This window comes from Neltuma alba, unplaced genomic scaffold, assembly GCF_004799145.2.
Source record: "Neltuma alba isolate B1F8T4 unplaced genomic scaffold, ASM479914v2 tig00010802_pilon, whole genome shotgun sequence".
Classification (NCBI taxonomy): domain Eukaryota; kingdom Viridiplantae; phylum Streptophyta; class Magnoliopsida; order Fabales; family Fabaceae; genus Neltuma; species Neltuma alba.
The window spans coordinates 113,574-125,824 of NW_021635616.1; the positions used below are offsets into that span (position 1 = coordinate 113,574).

At 39.3% G+C, this 12,251-nt stretch overlaps 2 protein-coding genes across 4 annotated transcripts; both read right to left on the reverse strand.

The window, feature by feature from the left end:
• Positions 1-1,317: 1,317 nt before the first annotated feature.
• LOC114759218 (ETO1-like protein 1) lies at positions 1,318-6,432 on the reverse strand. Of its 3 annotated transcripts, none has more exons than XM_028948347.1 (6): positions 5,924-6,412; positions 5,360-5,597; positions 3,507-5,219; positions 2,916-3,207; positions 2,002-2,311; positions 1,318-1,837 (listed from the first exon to the last, which is right to left on the reverse strand). In XM_028948347.1, the coding sequence occupies exons 2-6, from the start codon at positions 5,485-5,487 to the stop codon at positions 1,617-1,619; spliced, it is 2,664 nt and encodes an 887-aa protein (XP_028804180.1). In that variant the 5' UTR covers positions 5,488-5,597; positions 5,924-6,412; the 3' UTR covers positions 1,318-1,616. The 3 variants fall into 3 exon arrangements, with proteins under 3 accessions (XP_028804180.1, XP_028804179.1, XP_028804181.1); XM_028948346.1 differs by having other exon boundaries at positions 5,360-5,809; XM_028948348.1 differs by lacking the exon at positions 1,318-1,837 and having other exon boundaries at positions 2,145-2,311; positions 2,921-3,207; positions 5,360-6,432.
• Positions 6,433-9,392: 2,960 nt separating this feature from the next.
• LOC114759264 (chlorophyllase-1) lies at positions 9,393-10,978 on the reverse strand. The gene is made up of 2 exons (XM_028948419.1): positions 10,371-10,978; positions 9,393-10,272 (listed from the first exon to the last, which is right to left on the reverse strand). The coding sequence occupies exons 1-2, from the start codon at positions 10,611-10,613 to the stop codon at positions 9,577-9,579; spliced, it is 939 nt and encodes a 312-aa protein (XP_028804252.1). The 5' UTR covers positions 10,614-10,978; the 3' UTR covers positions 9,393-9,576.
• Positions 10,979-12,251: the final 1,273 nt, after the last annotated feature.

Below are 12,251 nucleotides of genomic sequence, written 5' to 3' on the forward strand. Positions count from 1 at the left end.
ATGGCTTGTTTTTATTTTTTTAAAATAAATTTAAAAACTTTAAACAGGAAGTTTAACGTTAAAATTTTGCATATGAAATATTTTGAATTTAAAAATCATGGGAAAATCTCAAAAACAAGCTTTTGAAATATAGGAAATTTCTGATTGGGTTTTGGAATTATCTAAATGACAGAAAGGGTCAATAACCCAATCTGTCATTTGTAAAATCAAGAGAAATTGATAATTTTATCCTTATTTGTATTCATTCATTACAATAATTTAAGGAATCACTATAAAAGTTTAGGCGTTACTTAGATTTGTGTAGAAAATAGTTACTTATTTTTTCGTAGTCAGAAATATCCCATGAGAAGTTTCATTGTAAATCAGTACGACTAATCATGTAATCACTTTTGCTTAGCCAGGCATGTGAAGGTGTCTTGTTATCAACGACAACTAATTATGCAATCACTAGGATAGTGTAAGCGTTACCTAAATTTGTTTAGAGAATAATTATTCACTTTTACTTAGTCAGGACAAAGTTGTTAATTCCTCTTGATTTTACATAAGGGTGTTCACGGTAGGCCCGTCTCGGTGAACAAGAACGAGATAGGGATTTTGTCCCGTGTCCTATCCCATCTCGATTCTATTCTAGTATTGTCAGAATCGGGAGTCCCGCTTCCCCTTTTAAAAAAAAAACCATAATTTTTTATATGAATTTTTTTATATTATAATGCTTATTTTTTATTGGGCTTCTAAAGATAAAAATATTGTTAAAAAATTATGTAAAAAGCTCAATTATATAGTATAAAAAAAGTGTAAAAACAATATTGTAAAAAAAAATATCATAAAAGAAACACTATATAATGACTTTATGAATTATTTTATTGAGGAAAGATTTTATTGAGATAATATTACAACTTAAGAGCTAAAAATCACCATAAAAATAAGTTATTATTAATAAATAAATTAAATAATCTAATAATAATTATTAATAAATAATTTTTAAAAGGAAAAAAAAATCCCGAGACGGGACCAGACAACCCCATCCCCTCCGGTCCTGTTTTTGTCCCTTTCCAAAAAACTTTTGTCCCGTCTCATCCCGTCCTGAACTCGCTGGGACCAAGACGGAACGACCAGAACAGGACAAATCGAACACTCCTAATTTTACAAATGACAGATTGGGTCATTTGCACAATTCCATGACCCAGGAATTTTCTATATTCTAAAGGCTTTTTTTGGGATTTTCCCTTAAATCATTATTATTATACTTATTTTGCTTGCGATTCGACCGTTCAGAAAGAAATAAATAACTCATGCTGCCTTGCTCATACCATCTCATTTTGATCCAGGAAACGGAGAAGACAGACGATAACATATCTGACATTCATAATATATCCCCCAAAAAATAGAAGAAAATTACAAAAATTTGGACCACCCCATTCCCCGCCTCCTTGTAAAAATTAAAAAAGAAGGGGGAAAAGAAGGTAAGAATACACAGGTTCATTATATAGACAGTGATCATATAACTTAACCATCCATCCTACAGACCTCATTTGCATATAGCTGATGGATGGCCGCTATGTTGTGTCGATCACCCCATTATCTATTTTCAATCAGAAAATTCATGTGGATTTGAGTCACGGCTCGTGGCTGTTAACTCGACTGTGAAGTTCCAACATTTCTTGATGGTTCGGGTCCACTGAGAGCGCAGCCCGACAGTCTCTGAGGGCACCTAACACATCCCCTTTGTGTTCATGGAATGCGGCTCGTAGATGTAAGAGGTGCAGATCAGCTTTAAATGCTATTGCTCTGGACAGTTCCGCAATGGCCTCCTCCTCTTTGTGATTGTCCATCAACACTGCAAACACAAACCCCCAAACATAAAATTGAACTCAGCTTTCTCTGGGAATGAGTTTAATTTCAGAAGAATCAAGCCGAATCGTTCCATCTGTTGCATAATGTACATCCTTTACCATGCAGATCATGCAGGGTAGGAGGGTTGAAAATACATAAGCAAAGTACCTGCAGCACGATATCTGTAAGGATATACTCTCAGTGGATCTAATCGAGTCACCATCTCCAGGTCAGCCTTTGCAAGTTCCCGATCACAGTACTCGGATCTCTTCTCATAGGCAGATGCATTGTTTTTTGCCTTCTCAATAAGCTTGGTCATTTCATTGTAAGCAGCGGCCTTATCATTTTTGAAAAAATAAACACGAGCAAGACCCTGGTGCGCTCGGGTATGCCGGATTTCGAGGGCATTGACGTAACAATCAGCTGCTGAGTCTAATTTCCCACAGTCGACAAAAACGCTACCAAGGTTGTTCAGGGCCTGATAAATTAACACGTGCATAAGTAGTAAAACTAGAAACCCATTGTGCACAGAGTTGCTTGATTACATGCTACAACGTCATGCCACATATTTCCCAGCATATATAATGGCAAAAAAAGTCATTCTGATTTGTTAAGCTTCTTATACCCGTATGCTATCACTGTAAATTTAGAATTACCTACAGTTCAAACACCAGAACTTCTAAGTTCGCATGATCAAAACTTCTGAAGTTATCACAAGGTTACAACCACCATAATACAAGGCGGAGAAACATTCGAAAGAGAAGGTCATGGTAAGTTGTTTGAAGGCACAATGCTATCAAGGTTGACTACAGCATCAAAAGAAGCAGAATGAGGGGCGAATGGTGGAAAATGCAATTATAGAGATGGCAATGTCATGGGAAGACAAATAGCAATAACCTCCAACCCCCCACCCCCTTTTCTCCCTCCCTTCTCTTGGTTTGTGTTGACATTCATCGCAAAAGAACTAGAAGGAAAAGAGTTCAAAGTGAAATAGTGATACATTCAACTCATTAGAAATTGGTGAACAATGAGGATAACAACAGTAACAAATCATTCTTTCCACAAAAATAGGAGAGCCATACCTGACCTTTGCGAAGATTATCTGATGGACACTTTAATGCATCTTCTAAAAGTGAAATAACCGTTGAAGAACATGATGAATGCAGACTAGAGTCAGCCAATACATAGGCCTTCAGGAAGAAGGCCTCAAAGGACCTTTTGATACTAATAGATTCTTCAGCTTTCTGGAGCCCTTCTTCACAGTGACCGGTATCATACAAGATCCACCCCTCATATACAAGTTGTTCGTGCTTACTTGATGCATGTTGGCGAGCTAATTGTAAACTCCGCATGGCAGCCTCAGGACAGTTTAACCTATGGGGACGAAAATGTCAGGCTTTTGTTGTCCATAATAAACAAATGTTCCAGATAGTAATTTAAATACAAGGACCAGGAAGTGACTGCCTTTCCTAATACACCAGAGTGAAAGCAGCAGAAAATGATGTGCTTTCAATCATCGCAATATGGTGTCTCACGCATGTATAAAAACGCAATTTGTTCCATCAAATTTCCTAATAATACACTTGATAGTTCAATAGTAAAGCAAGGGGAAATTTAAACCCTTTCAATAATTGATGATTGCAACATCAAGTTACCAGACATTCGTAACGTACCTAAGAAGAAGCAATGACTGTCTGAAGTATAGGACACCCTTTGCTGCATCAGATTCAAGCATCTGATAGATAACAGAGAGAGACCCGATATCATCAACTGTCGACCAACAATCATACAATCGTGCCCAGCAATCTGCTGTAGTCCAGTGTTCAACATGCTCACGTACAAGTGTACGGAATTGGGATGCCGCTACTCGCCCCTCAAACATTCTATAATCAGGACGCAGAGTAAGAATTGCTTGAACGTCACAGAGGGCTGCTTTGTAGTCCTCAAGAGCTAGATTGAGAAAAAACCGTAGTTCTAAGCACTCCAATGAAAGTTTGAAACCAAGTATCATATTGATTTCTGCCAGGGCAGCTTGAACATTTTGAGTCCTCATTAAATTCACAGCCCTATACATGTAGGGATATATAAGCGTAGGGTCCAGATCTGTTGCTTTCTCAAGGTCCTGCCACCTATTGTTGCCTTCACAATATAGTGATCTTTCCTGGTACATCCACCCCACTGGGGTTACAGAGGAAATAACTGAGCTGAGTTTCTCATAAGATAAAAGCTTCTCACCCTTTATAGAATCCAATCTAGCTAAACCTGCTGCAGAATAAATATGGCCTGCATTTAAAGCACCCTCAAATAGGCAACGGGCTTCATCATATTCTTTCCTTAAAAGTCTTGCACATCCCAACTGATGAAACGCCAGCAGTCTCTGCTTGTCTGTTTCAGCAAAATCCACCAATCGTTCCAGGAACTGAACTGTTATATCTGAACTAGGATCAAGTTTCACAGAAACTTCACTTAATAAACAGTAAAGTGAAAATAAACCAGGCCCAACCATGACTGCCAGCTGCTGCCTATTAGCACCAGTAAATACCCCTACCACCCTATTGTCATTCAAACAGTTTGGAAGATCGCATAAAAGGACTTGCAAACAAGATGCCGCAAGGACAGGAGAATTCTCATCAAGAGCATAACCTATGAGTTCCACAGCATCGTCTTTGGAGGAAATTAAAGACGCTAGTCTTCTATCGCAAGCATCTTTGAGTCTTTCACAACAATACTTGTTGGCAAAAACTAATATCTCCAACAATAGATTAGGAGGAACGTCATATAAACTGCCTCTTAGACTAAAGTAACTTATTGCCCTCATGCCTGCAGGGGAGATATTGTTCTCAGACAAATCTATGGTCTCGGAAAGTGACTCACTGAAAGATCCCTTTAGCATTGCATGAAATGGTGCTGAAAGTTCAGACATTTTATGTCTGTCACAAATTATCTTGTCATTTCCGATGGTAAAAATAACATATTGTGAAATGTGGTTCCCATTCACCGAAAATCTCTCTTGCAAACCTTCATCAACATCAAAAGGAATATGAGATGCCACATCTATTAGCCCAAACTCCTTTGCACATTTACCACAAGTTTTCAGCAAATCAGCAATCAGCTCCTCCCCCTGCTTCTCATACTTTAGCCAAGCCCCAAATATTATCTTCTCGTGAACAGTGTTAGCTCTCTGCCAAGCTGCCCGGAGGCTTCTACGCATCGGTTTAACTTCCCCAAGGCCCCTAAAGACCTGGTATTGCAATAAATATAGGTTTGACCTGTCTTGCGGGGGGCATGACTCAAGTTCTTCATGAATTTGAGCAAGAACTTCCACATAATCAACAGGCTTAAAGAATGGTAGTATGGATGGCTCTGGGACCTTGATTAGAGACTCGCTACAATTCAGCAAACACCCCCCCACCCCCCAACCCCAAAAAAAAGAAAAGAAAAGAAAAGAAAGAAAGAGTCATCATTTAATTGGGCCAAAGTTAAAAATAAAAAATTCAGGGTAGTACTGTGGAGAAGAAAAACATACATTGACGCAGACGAGGATTGTGATGAGAGTTTGGGAAGTTTCCCTCTTTCAACTTGGAGCCAGGACTGTGGATTTAGAACATTTGGTTGCGCTTCTTTACAGGAGTCAGGAGCGAAGAAAGTCCTCATGGGGCATAGGACACGAAACAAGTCCCAGATCTCCACAATAGCGCTAACCAACCTTTACAAATTGGAGTGAACAAGGAAGTAGAAGAACAACTAAAAAGACCAGCCACCGCCTGCTCGTCACATTCCACTATCAGCTAAATTATTTCCATCCCCAGAAAGCAAGAGCTCCCATTACTTTTCCCCCTCCGAACAAACAGAACAATCAAAGAAAAGGAACTCAGCCTACGACAACGGTCTTTTGAACGAATGGATACATGAAAAAATCAATTGTTTCTTCCGACGAACAACAGCTAAATGAAGCTTCTATTTTCTATATTTTTCCCTTAAAAAAGATTCCATTCGACGATTCAACCTAGTCAGGGGGAAATTGATTAATAGAACAAGCAATAAGCTAGTGAAGAGCAGATAGATGGAAATGGCTAAGAAGGATCTTTACCAGAAAAATGACCACATTTTTGTGGCCAACTCAGACAAACACAGACAATGCCAAAAACCACAGAGAAAGATATATATACAGAGAGGGGGAGAGAGACAGCTGACAAGAGGCTTGAATCTGCAGACGCAGGCGATGGATTACAAGCGGAAGTTCAGAGGCCTGGAGATCAAAGTGAGGGAATCAAATTGAAAATTTTCCACTTTAAATAAATTTTCTTTTTCTCCTTTTGTTTGGTAAAAGGGAAAGTAATTTTCTTTTTCTTTTCTTCTAGCTTTTCCTGCGTTGGAGACCACAAAAATTGCAGCTACTGTTTGTTGGGAGTGCAAAAAATTAAGCTGGACCGGAAAAAAATAGAGAGAGAAAGCAAACTACAAATGAAAATAAAAAGGCACGAAACAGTCGAAACGAAGAAAGGTGAAGGCTGGAGCTCGCCGTCGGTTCAAAATGGGAGCGACCAATGGAAAAACCAGCGTGATCTGATTCATCTGAAAGCGGCTGGTGGCGGTACCAGTATCTATCTGTCCATTATTATCTTCCCAAACAGCCGCTTTAAAACAATTCTCTTATTAATTTTTATAGGTTAATAAGGGTTTAACTAAAGTTAAACCCAATCAGGCCAAGAAGAACAAAAACAAGACGGCAGCGCTCATTAGATTGGACAGATTTTATTGTTTAAACAACGATTACATCAGATTAAAAATTTCAACTTACTATTTTGTTATCACAGTTTGCTCGTCATCTTATAACAGCATTTTTGTTGCCTAATACACAGCGCGGCGGACCAGCTCCTTGATCCTACCCTCCTACTCACAAACTCGAGAGTACACTTTTTTATTTGAAAAAAAAGCCATTATAAATTATAAATATACTTACAAATGAAATCTGAAAAGGGATCAACTTGACAGTGGTCATGAAGGTCATCACTGCGGAGAACAAAAAGAAGTTCACATGAGCTTGGAAATTAATACGAGAAGACAAAAACAATCATTACAGAAAATGATGAGGGGGGTTCCGGCTACGGTCTGGTGGTTTGCTTAAGGTACATCCCCACTTGATGCCTTTAAAATTACTCTACCCTGTGTTATACCCAATCCTATGTCACCAACGTTTATTTTATATGTCCCTTTTTATTTTTGACCTAAATTTTATATGTCCGTTCAACAACAGCTTTTTGATGCCGTCCGTATTATTTTCTCTTAAAACCACACTAAAAAATGTACGCGTCTATTTACCTGATGTATGGACAGATTTTTGAATGATTATCCCGTGACACCTAGCATGTTTCATAACATGTCCCCTTCATGACCGTCTTCATCGCTTGAACAACACCCCCCCCCTTTTTCCTCTTCTTTAAAAAAAAAAAAAACTCTTTATTTCTCCAATACATGGACAGTAGAAGTTCGGCACAGAACATACATGATACATACAAGGTCAACTTCACCGAGGTTATGTGGCCTGACAGGCAATATATTCTTCATCCTCCCCAGAAGCACCTTGCTGCTTAATATAACACATTGTTTGATTTTTATTTTGATTATAAATATAAGATCTTAATTTATTTTGTTTCTTATATTTATGTATTTGTTTTCAAGATAATCCTTTTAATAATGGTAGTTCTAACTAATATATTTTATTAGAAAAAATATTTTAAGAAAGACCACACCTATTTATTACAAATAAGTAACTTAACTTTTTTTTAATCTTTTCAAATTATTCCACTATAGTTTTTATAATTAGAAACAGATGTAATATTTTCGTCACTTTTTGTTCCTATTTTAATTTGTTGGCAGATGGCCACGTAAATTTTGCAAAATTATGAAATGTGGATTGTCGTTTTATACTGATAAATCTTTTGGTTGGCCATAGCAGCCCCAATACGTCAAAGCCATACATAATTCTCCGTGAAAGAAGGCTTTTTTTCCGCCGACACGACCCTCGCTTGTTTTTATAAGCAACTCTCATCCCAAAAGGTACTTGCCCCTGACAAGATGTTTACAATGAATTTCAGCTTAAATATGATTACCAAACCAATAATCTGTGATTTTTGCTACATCGCGTGCAATCTTCATCTTGCATTTACAAATGGAAGTTAATCAATGTAAACTCGTCGATTTTGTTTTTGGGCCCCCCGGGGCTTCAACAATTGTAAGCCTGAGAAAATACAATACTTATTTATTACATATAACTTATTGAACTTGTTTTTTTAATATATTTAAATTAATTAACTAACTCTTATATTTAGAATCGGAGTTAGTATATTATAACACGTCTCATCTTTGCAAGCCACGTATCAAACACAGCACGATACAAGCGGAGGGGGCCTTTGAGATTTGACAACTTTCGCTTTATGTCCAAGCAACCGTCATTTCATTCCTTTGTCAACATCCTCTTTGGATATAAGCGGAGTTCAAATTTGAGAGGATCAGCTCACAGACGAATCAAATTAACGTAATCAAAGCAAACAACTGTTCAATTATGTACATGTGACCGAACTACAGCTATGGATTTAAAAAAAAAGGAAATAATTAATTTTTGGGTCTAGAGGGTGCGACGAAGATGGGAGACAGAGAAAGAATAATGTGCAATATAATTAGCTAGGGCAGAGCAAATGGAGGCTGTCCTTCCAAGACTGGCCGGACATTTGTCGGATGCAACCTAGTTTTAAGCATACCCCAATTCAGGTACAATGACATGCTTCGGAGACGCTCTTAGGCTCGTCTTCTCGTTGCATGGATGTTAAGCTTACCCCCAGATAAGAAAACTCAAGCTAGCTTTACACGATTCCCAAATTTCCCATCCGCCAACGCTGAAAAAGCTAAGATTTTTCTTTTCCTTTCCCTATGCACTCTAGAAACATTCGGTTGCGTACCTTGACCATTCTGCTTAGTCTAATCTTCATTTTTCACGTTATGAGGAGATTACCTCTTCAATATTTTCCCCCTTTTAATCATATACTCTCCAGCCCCCGGCCGGGGGATAGTTCAGGACCACATTCGACGTAACTCAAACGTCCAAAATTTCATCTTCATTTAGACGTGTTCCTCTCTTTTATTCTCGTAACGCTCATATATTAACTCTTTGTACGGCATATAGTAAAAAACAACTCGGTTTACAACTAAAGATGGGGTCCCAATAAAGTTAACCACTTGGACCGAAAGGTCAGGAACTGTACAATCATATATATAATGCACCGCAGGTCGGGCCATCGGAATAGAAGAAAGCATCGCCCCAGATCCCAAGAGTCCGAGAACGCGTGTGTGTGTGTTCCAAACAGTTTAAAAACTCAAGCACATAGTTTTGTGATCTCACCCAGTCATCCCTACTTGCACCATTGCTGTCATCCAGCTATTCTCTTCTGTTATGTCCAGCTTTTGTCCAACAAAGCTTGACAACAGTTGTGAAAGCGTTTGAAGCTCTCAGATTTACAATGCTTAATTAACAGCGTGTTAACACGCAAAGAAGGAAAAAAACACTGTTTGAGAATCTCATACTAATTAATTTATTCGCAGAGAACACTTGAAAACTTAGCTTATGGAAAAAGACACCGCCACCAGATGCTAAAATTTTAAAGATTAGATACATTCAAACCTCAGGAATTTAAAATTTGAAAAAGACAAGAGAACAAGGAAGGACTTAAGTGCCTCATCAGTCCTTTAGGGTGCTTTTATATACTTAGCAGGATCGAGCGTGGCAGGAGCAAGACTAGGGTTGGCAACAATGGCGTCCAGATCGTGAGTGTGCAGGTCCAAATGAGCCCTCAAGAAGGCAACGATCAAGCCACCGACCGTTCTTCTCATGCAGTCCTTATGACCCGTCCCATTCTTACACAAACAGTTCGCCACATCCCCGAGAACTCCTTCTAGGTTGTCATTTAACATGTCCATGTGACCGTACTCCTTGGCCACAAAATAAGCACAAGGAGGATTGCTGTCCAAGAAGAAATTCTTATGATTCACACCCTCAGGAGCACAGGGTTTGGAACAACAATAATCGGCTTTTTCTGGGCCCAAGCCCGTCCCAATTATAGCAACGGGCATGCTCAGCTTGAAAGACCCGGGCTTGCCATTGAGGATCCAAGGAGACGTTCTGCAATACTTGTTGGCCCCAGCCACAGGGTCTACACCAACTAGCGCTGAGATGCTGAGCTTGGTTTTGGCATAGCCGAGAGCGACTGCAAACGCCGTCTTCCCACCCCTACTGTGCCCTGCCATAACAAATTTGCCTACGTTTGCTATCACGTTCTCAGGAAGCAGAGACTGAAGCTTTTCGGCTATCCAGTCAGCTACTTGTCCCGCGCACTTAATCTCACAATATGGCAACATAGGCATCCATTCGTAGATCACACAGAACTGGAGAGTGAAGTCATCATCGATTTAGTTATATATTATATTAAAGATGAGAGCAAGAATATATAATAATGAGTAGGCATATTGCGGAGTCAGTTAACCTGAGGAGCGACGACTATGTATCCATGAGAGGCTATGTGGTGGAGGAGATCTGAGTAGAAGCTGCGGGGGAGGGCGAAACCATGGCAAAACAAGATTACTGGGTATTCGCCGGCCACGATCGGCGTGAAGATTAGTAACGGTTTTGGGGGTGAGGAATCAACTTTGAATTTCTTGCACTCGACGCCCCCAGGTTGAAAGACGTTTGTGGTGGCCGCAACTGGCTGAGCTTCCAACGACGCCATTGTTCTGGATCTGGAGGAGAGAAGCGCTGTGTGCGTAAGCGTGAAGTGAAGGGGGACGGGAGTGAGTGGCGTTGCTGCAGGCTTATCTGAGTTTAAGATTTAAAGCTACGTCTATGATGTGAATGCCTCGTACGTCATTAAGTGGCATTCTGTTTTGTGCGATGAACACGGCGTACGAGCCTTGGATTTTATTGGTGACATATACGACACTTTCAGAGGTTTCGTTTTCAGTACCAGAGTGTAAGACACAAGTTTATGGTCGACCTATTGATTTTTAATCTCTTGGTTTCAGACCATTTTTATATATCTTAAAAGTTTTATATCATAGCATTTTTATCCCAACTGTCCCAGCTACCAAAAAGGACCTCATGATAGTCGATAATGGTCCTCGCCATCCATCAATACATGATGTTCTTTAACTTATTGTTACTCTACATGGTGAGCATGTTATTGATTGCGAACCAATATTAGGTTATTTACATAGAGAGATGGAAAAAAATTACAGAAAATCAAACAATTATATAATATCTGTCTTAAATAACACGTTGGGATTATTTAGCTATTATGTTTATGGAAACAATAACTGTAATATTTAAGCATTTTTCCCTCTCTAAAGATTTCAACAACGCTACAAGTACGAACCATCCAAAATTTCACCCCACGCATTTGTGAGGGTCGATGGGCATTCACAGGAATACAATAAAGTCCGGTGCAGCTCCAATGCGATCGGCCAGAATAGAACTCTGACAAAGATTGATTCAAAGCTTGACCTGCTGACTCTTAGAACTGATACTCTGACGAGCAGGCTTGACCAAGTCTCTGATCAAGTCAAACAGCTTTATATGACTCTAACTTCTCAGGCTTATCAACTGGATGCAGATCTGAAGAGATTTATCGAAAAAGGATACATTGGACCAGAGTTTACCAGGAAAGAGCAAGAACTGTCACAAATCCGAAAGGATTTACAAAGAATCGAGTCAGACATCGCTAAAGATCATTCACAAACCATCTATGACCCTTATCCATCTTACCCCTCTAGTTTTCAACTCCCCACATATCCAGCATCACCTCCTTCTTATCCCAGAAAATCTGATTACAGCAAGGTTTTCAAAATGTCTTATCCTATTTTAAGACAATTGAGAAAACCCCGACAACCAACTCTTTCACCCATCCAACCAAACCCTCCTCCCAAACCTCCAGTATGACCACCTCATTTCCCTTCATCTGAAAGACTTTTCTACCCATCATCCTCATACACTAAACCTATTGAACCAACACCATCCTCTCAAGGAGTTGAAATAAGAACTCCACCATCATCTCCACCAAAACAAACTTCTCTTCCAGATAAAGAAAAGGGAAAAGAAGTTGCTGATCCAAACAAAACCATAGCCACTTTCCAATCTATGGATAAAGATCAGTCATCAACAGATGGAACCTCTGAACCTGAGTCTGATTCCTCTATTGAATACAGTTCTGATTCTGAGGCATATCATGCTGATATTTCTAAGGTAGCAATGGTCCAACCAGATCCTACAGTTGAAGATCCTATTGATGAGGAACCATCTATTCCTCACATACCTGAGCCAAGAAGAGCAGACTATAAACCTACTACAGGTCCATGGTTCACTTTTGATGATC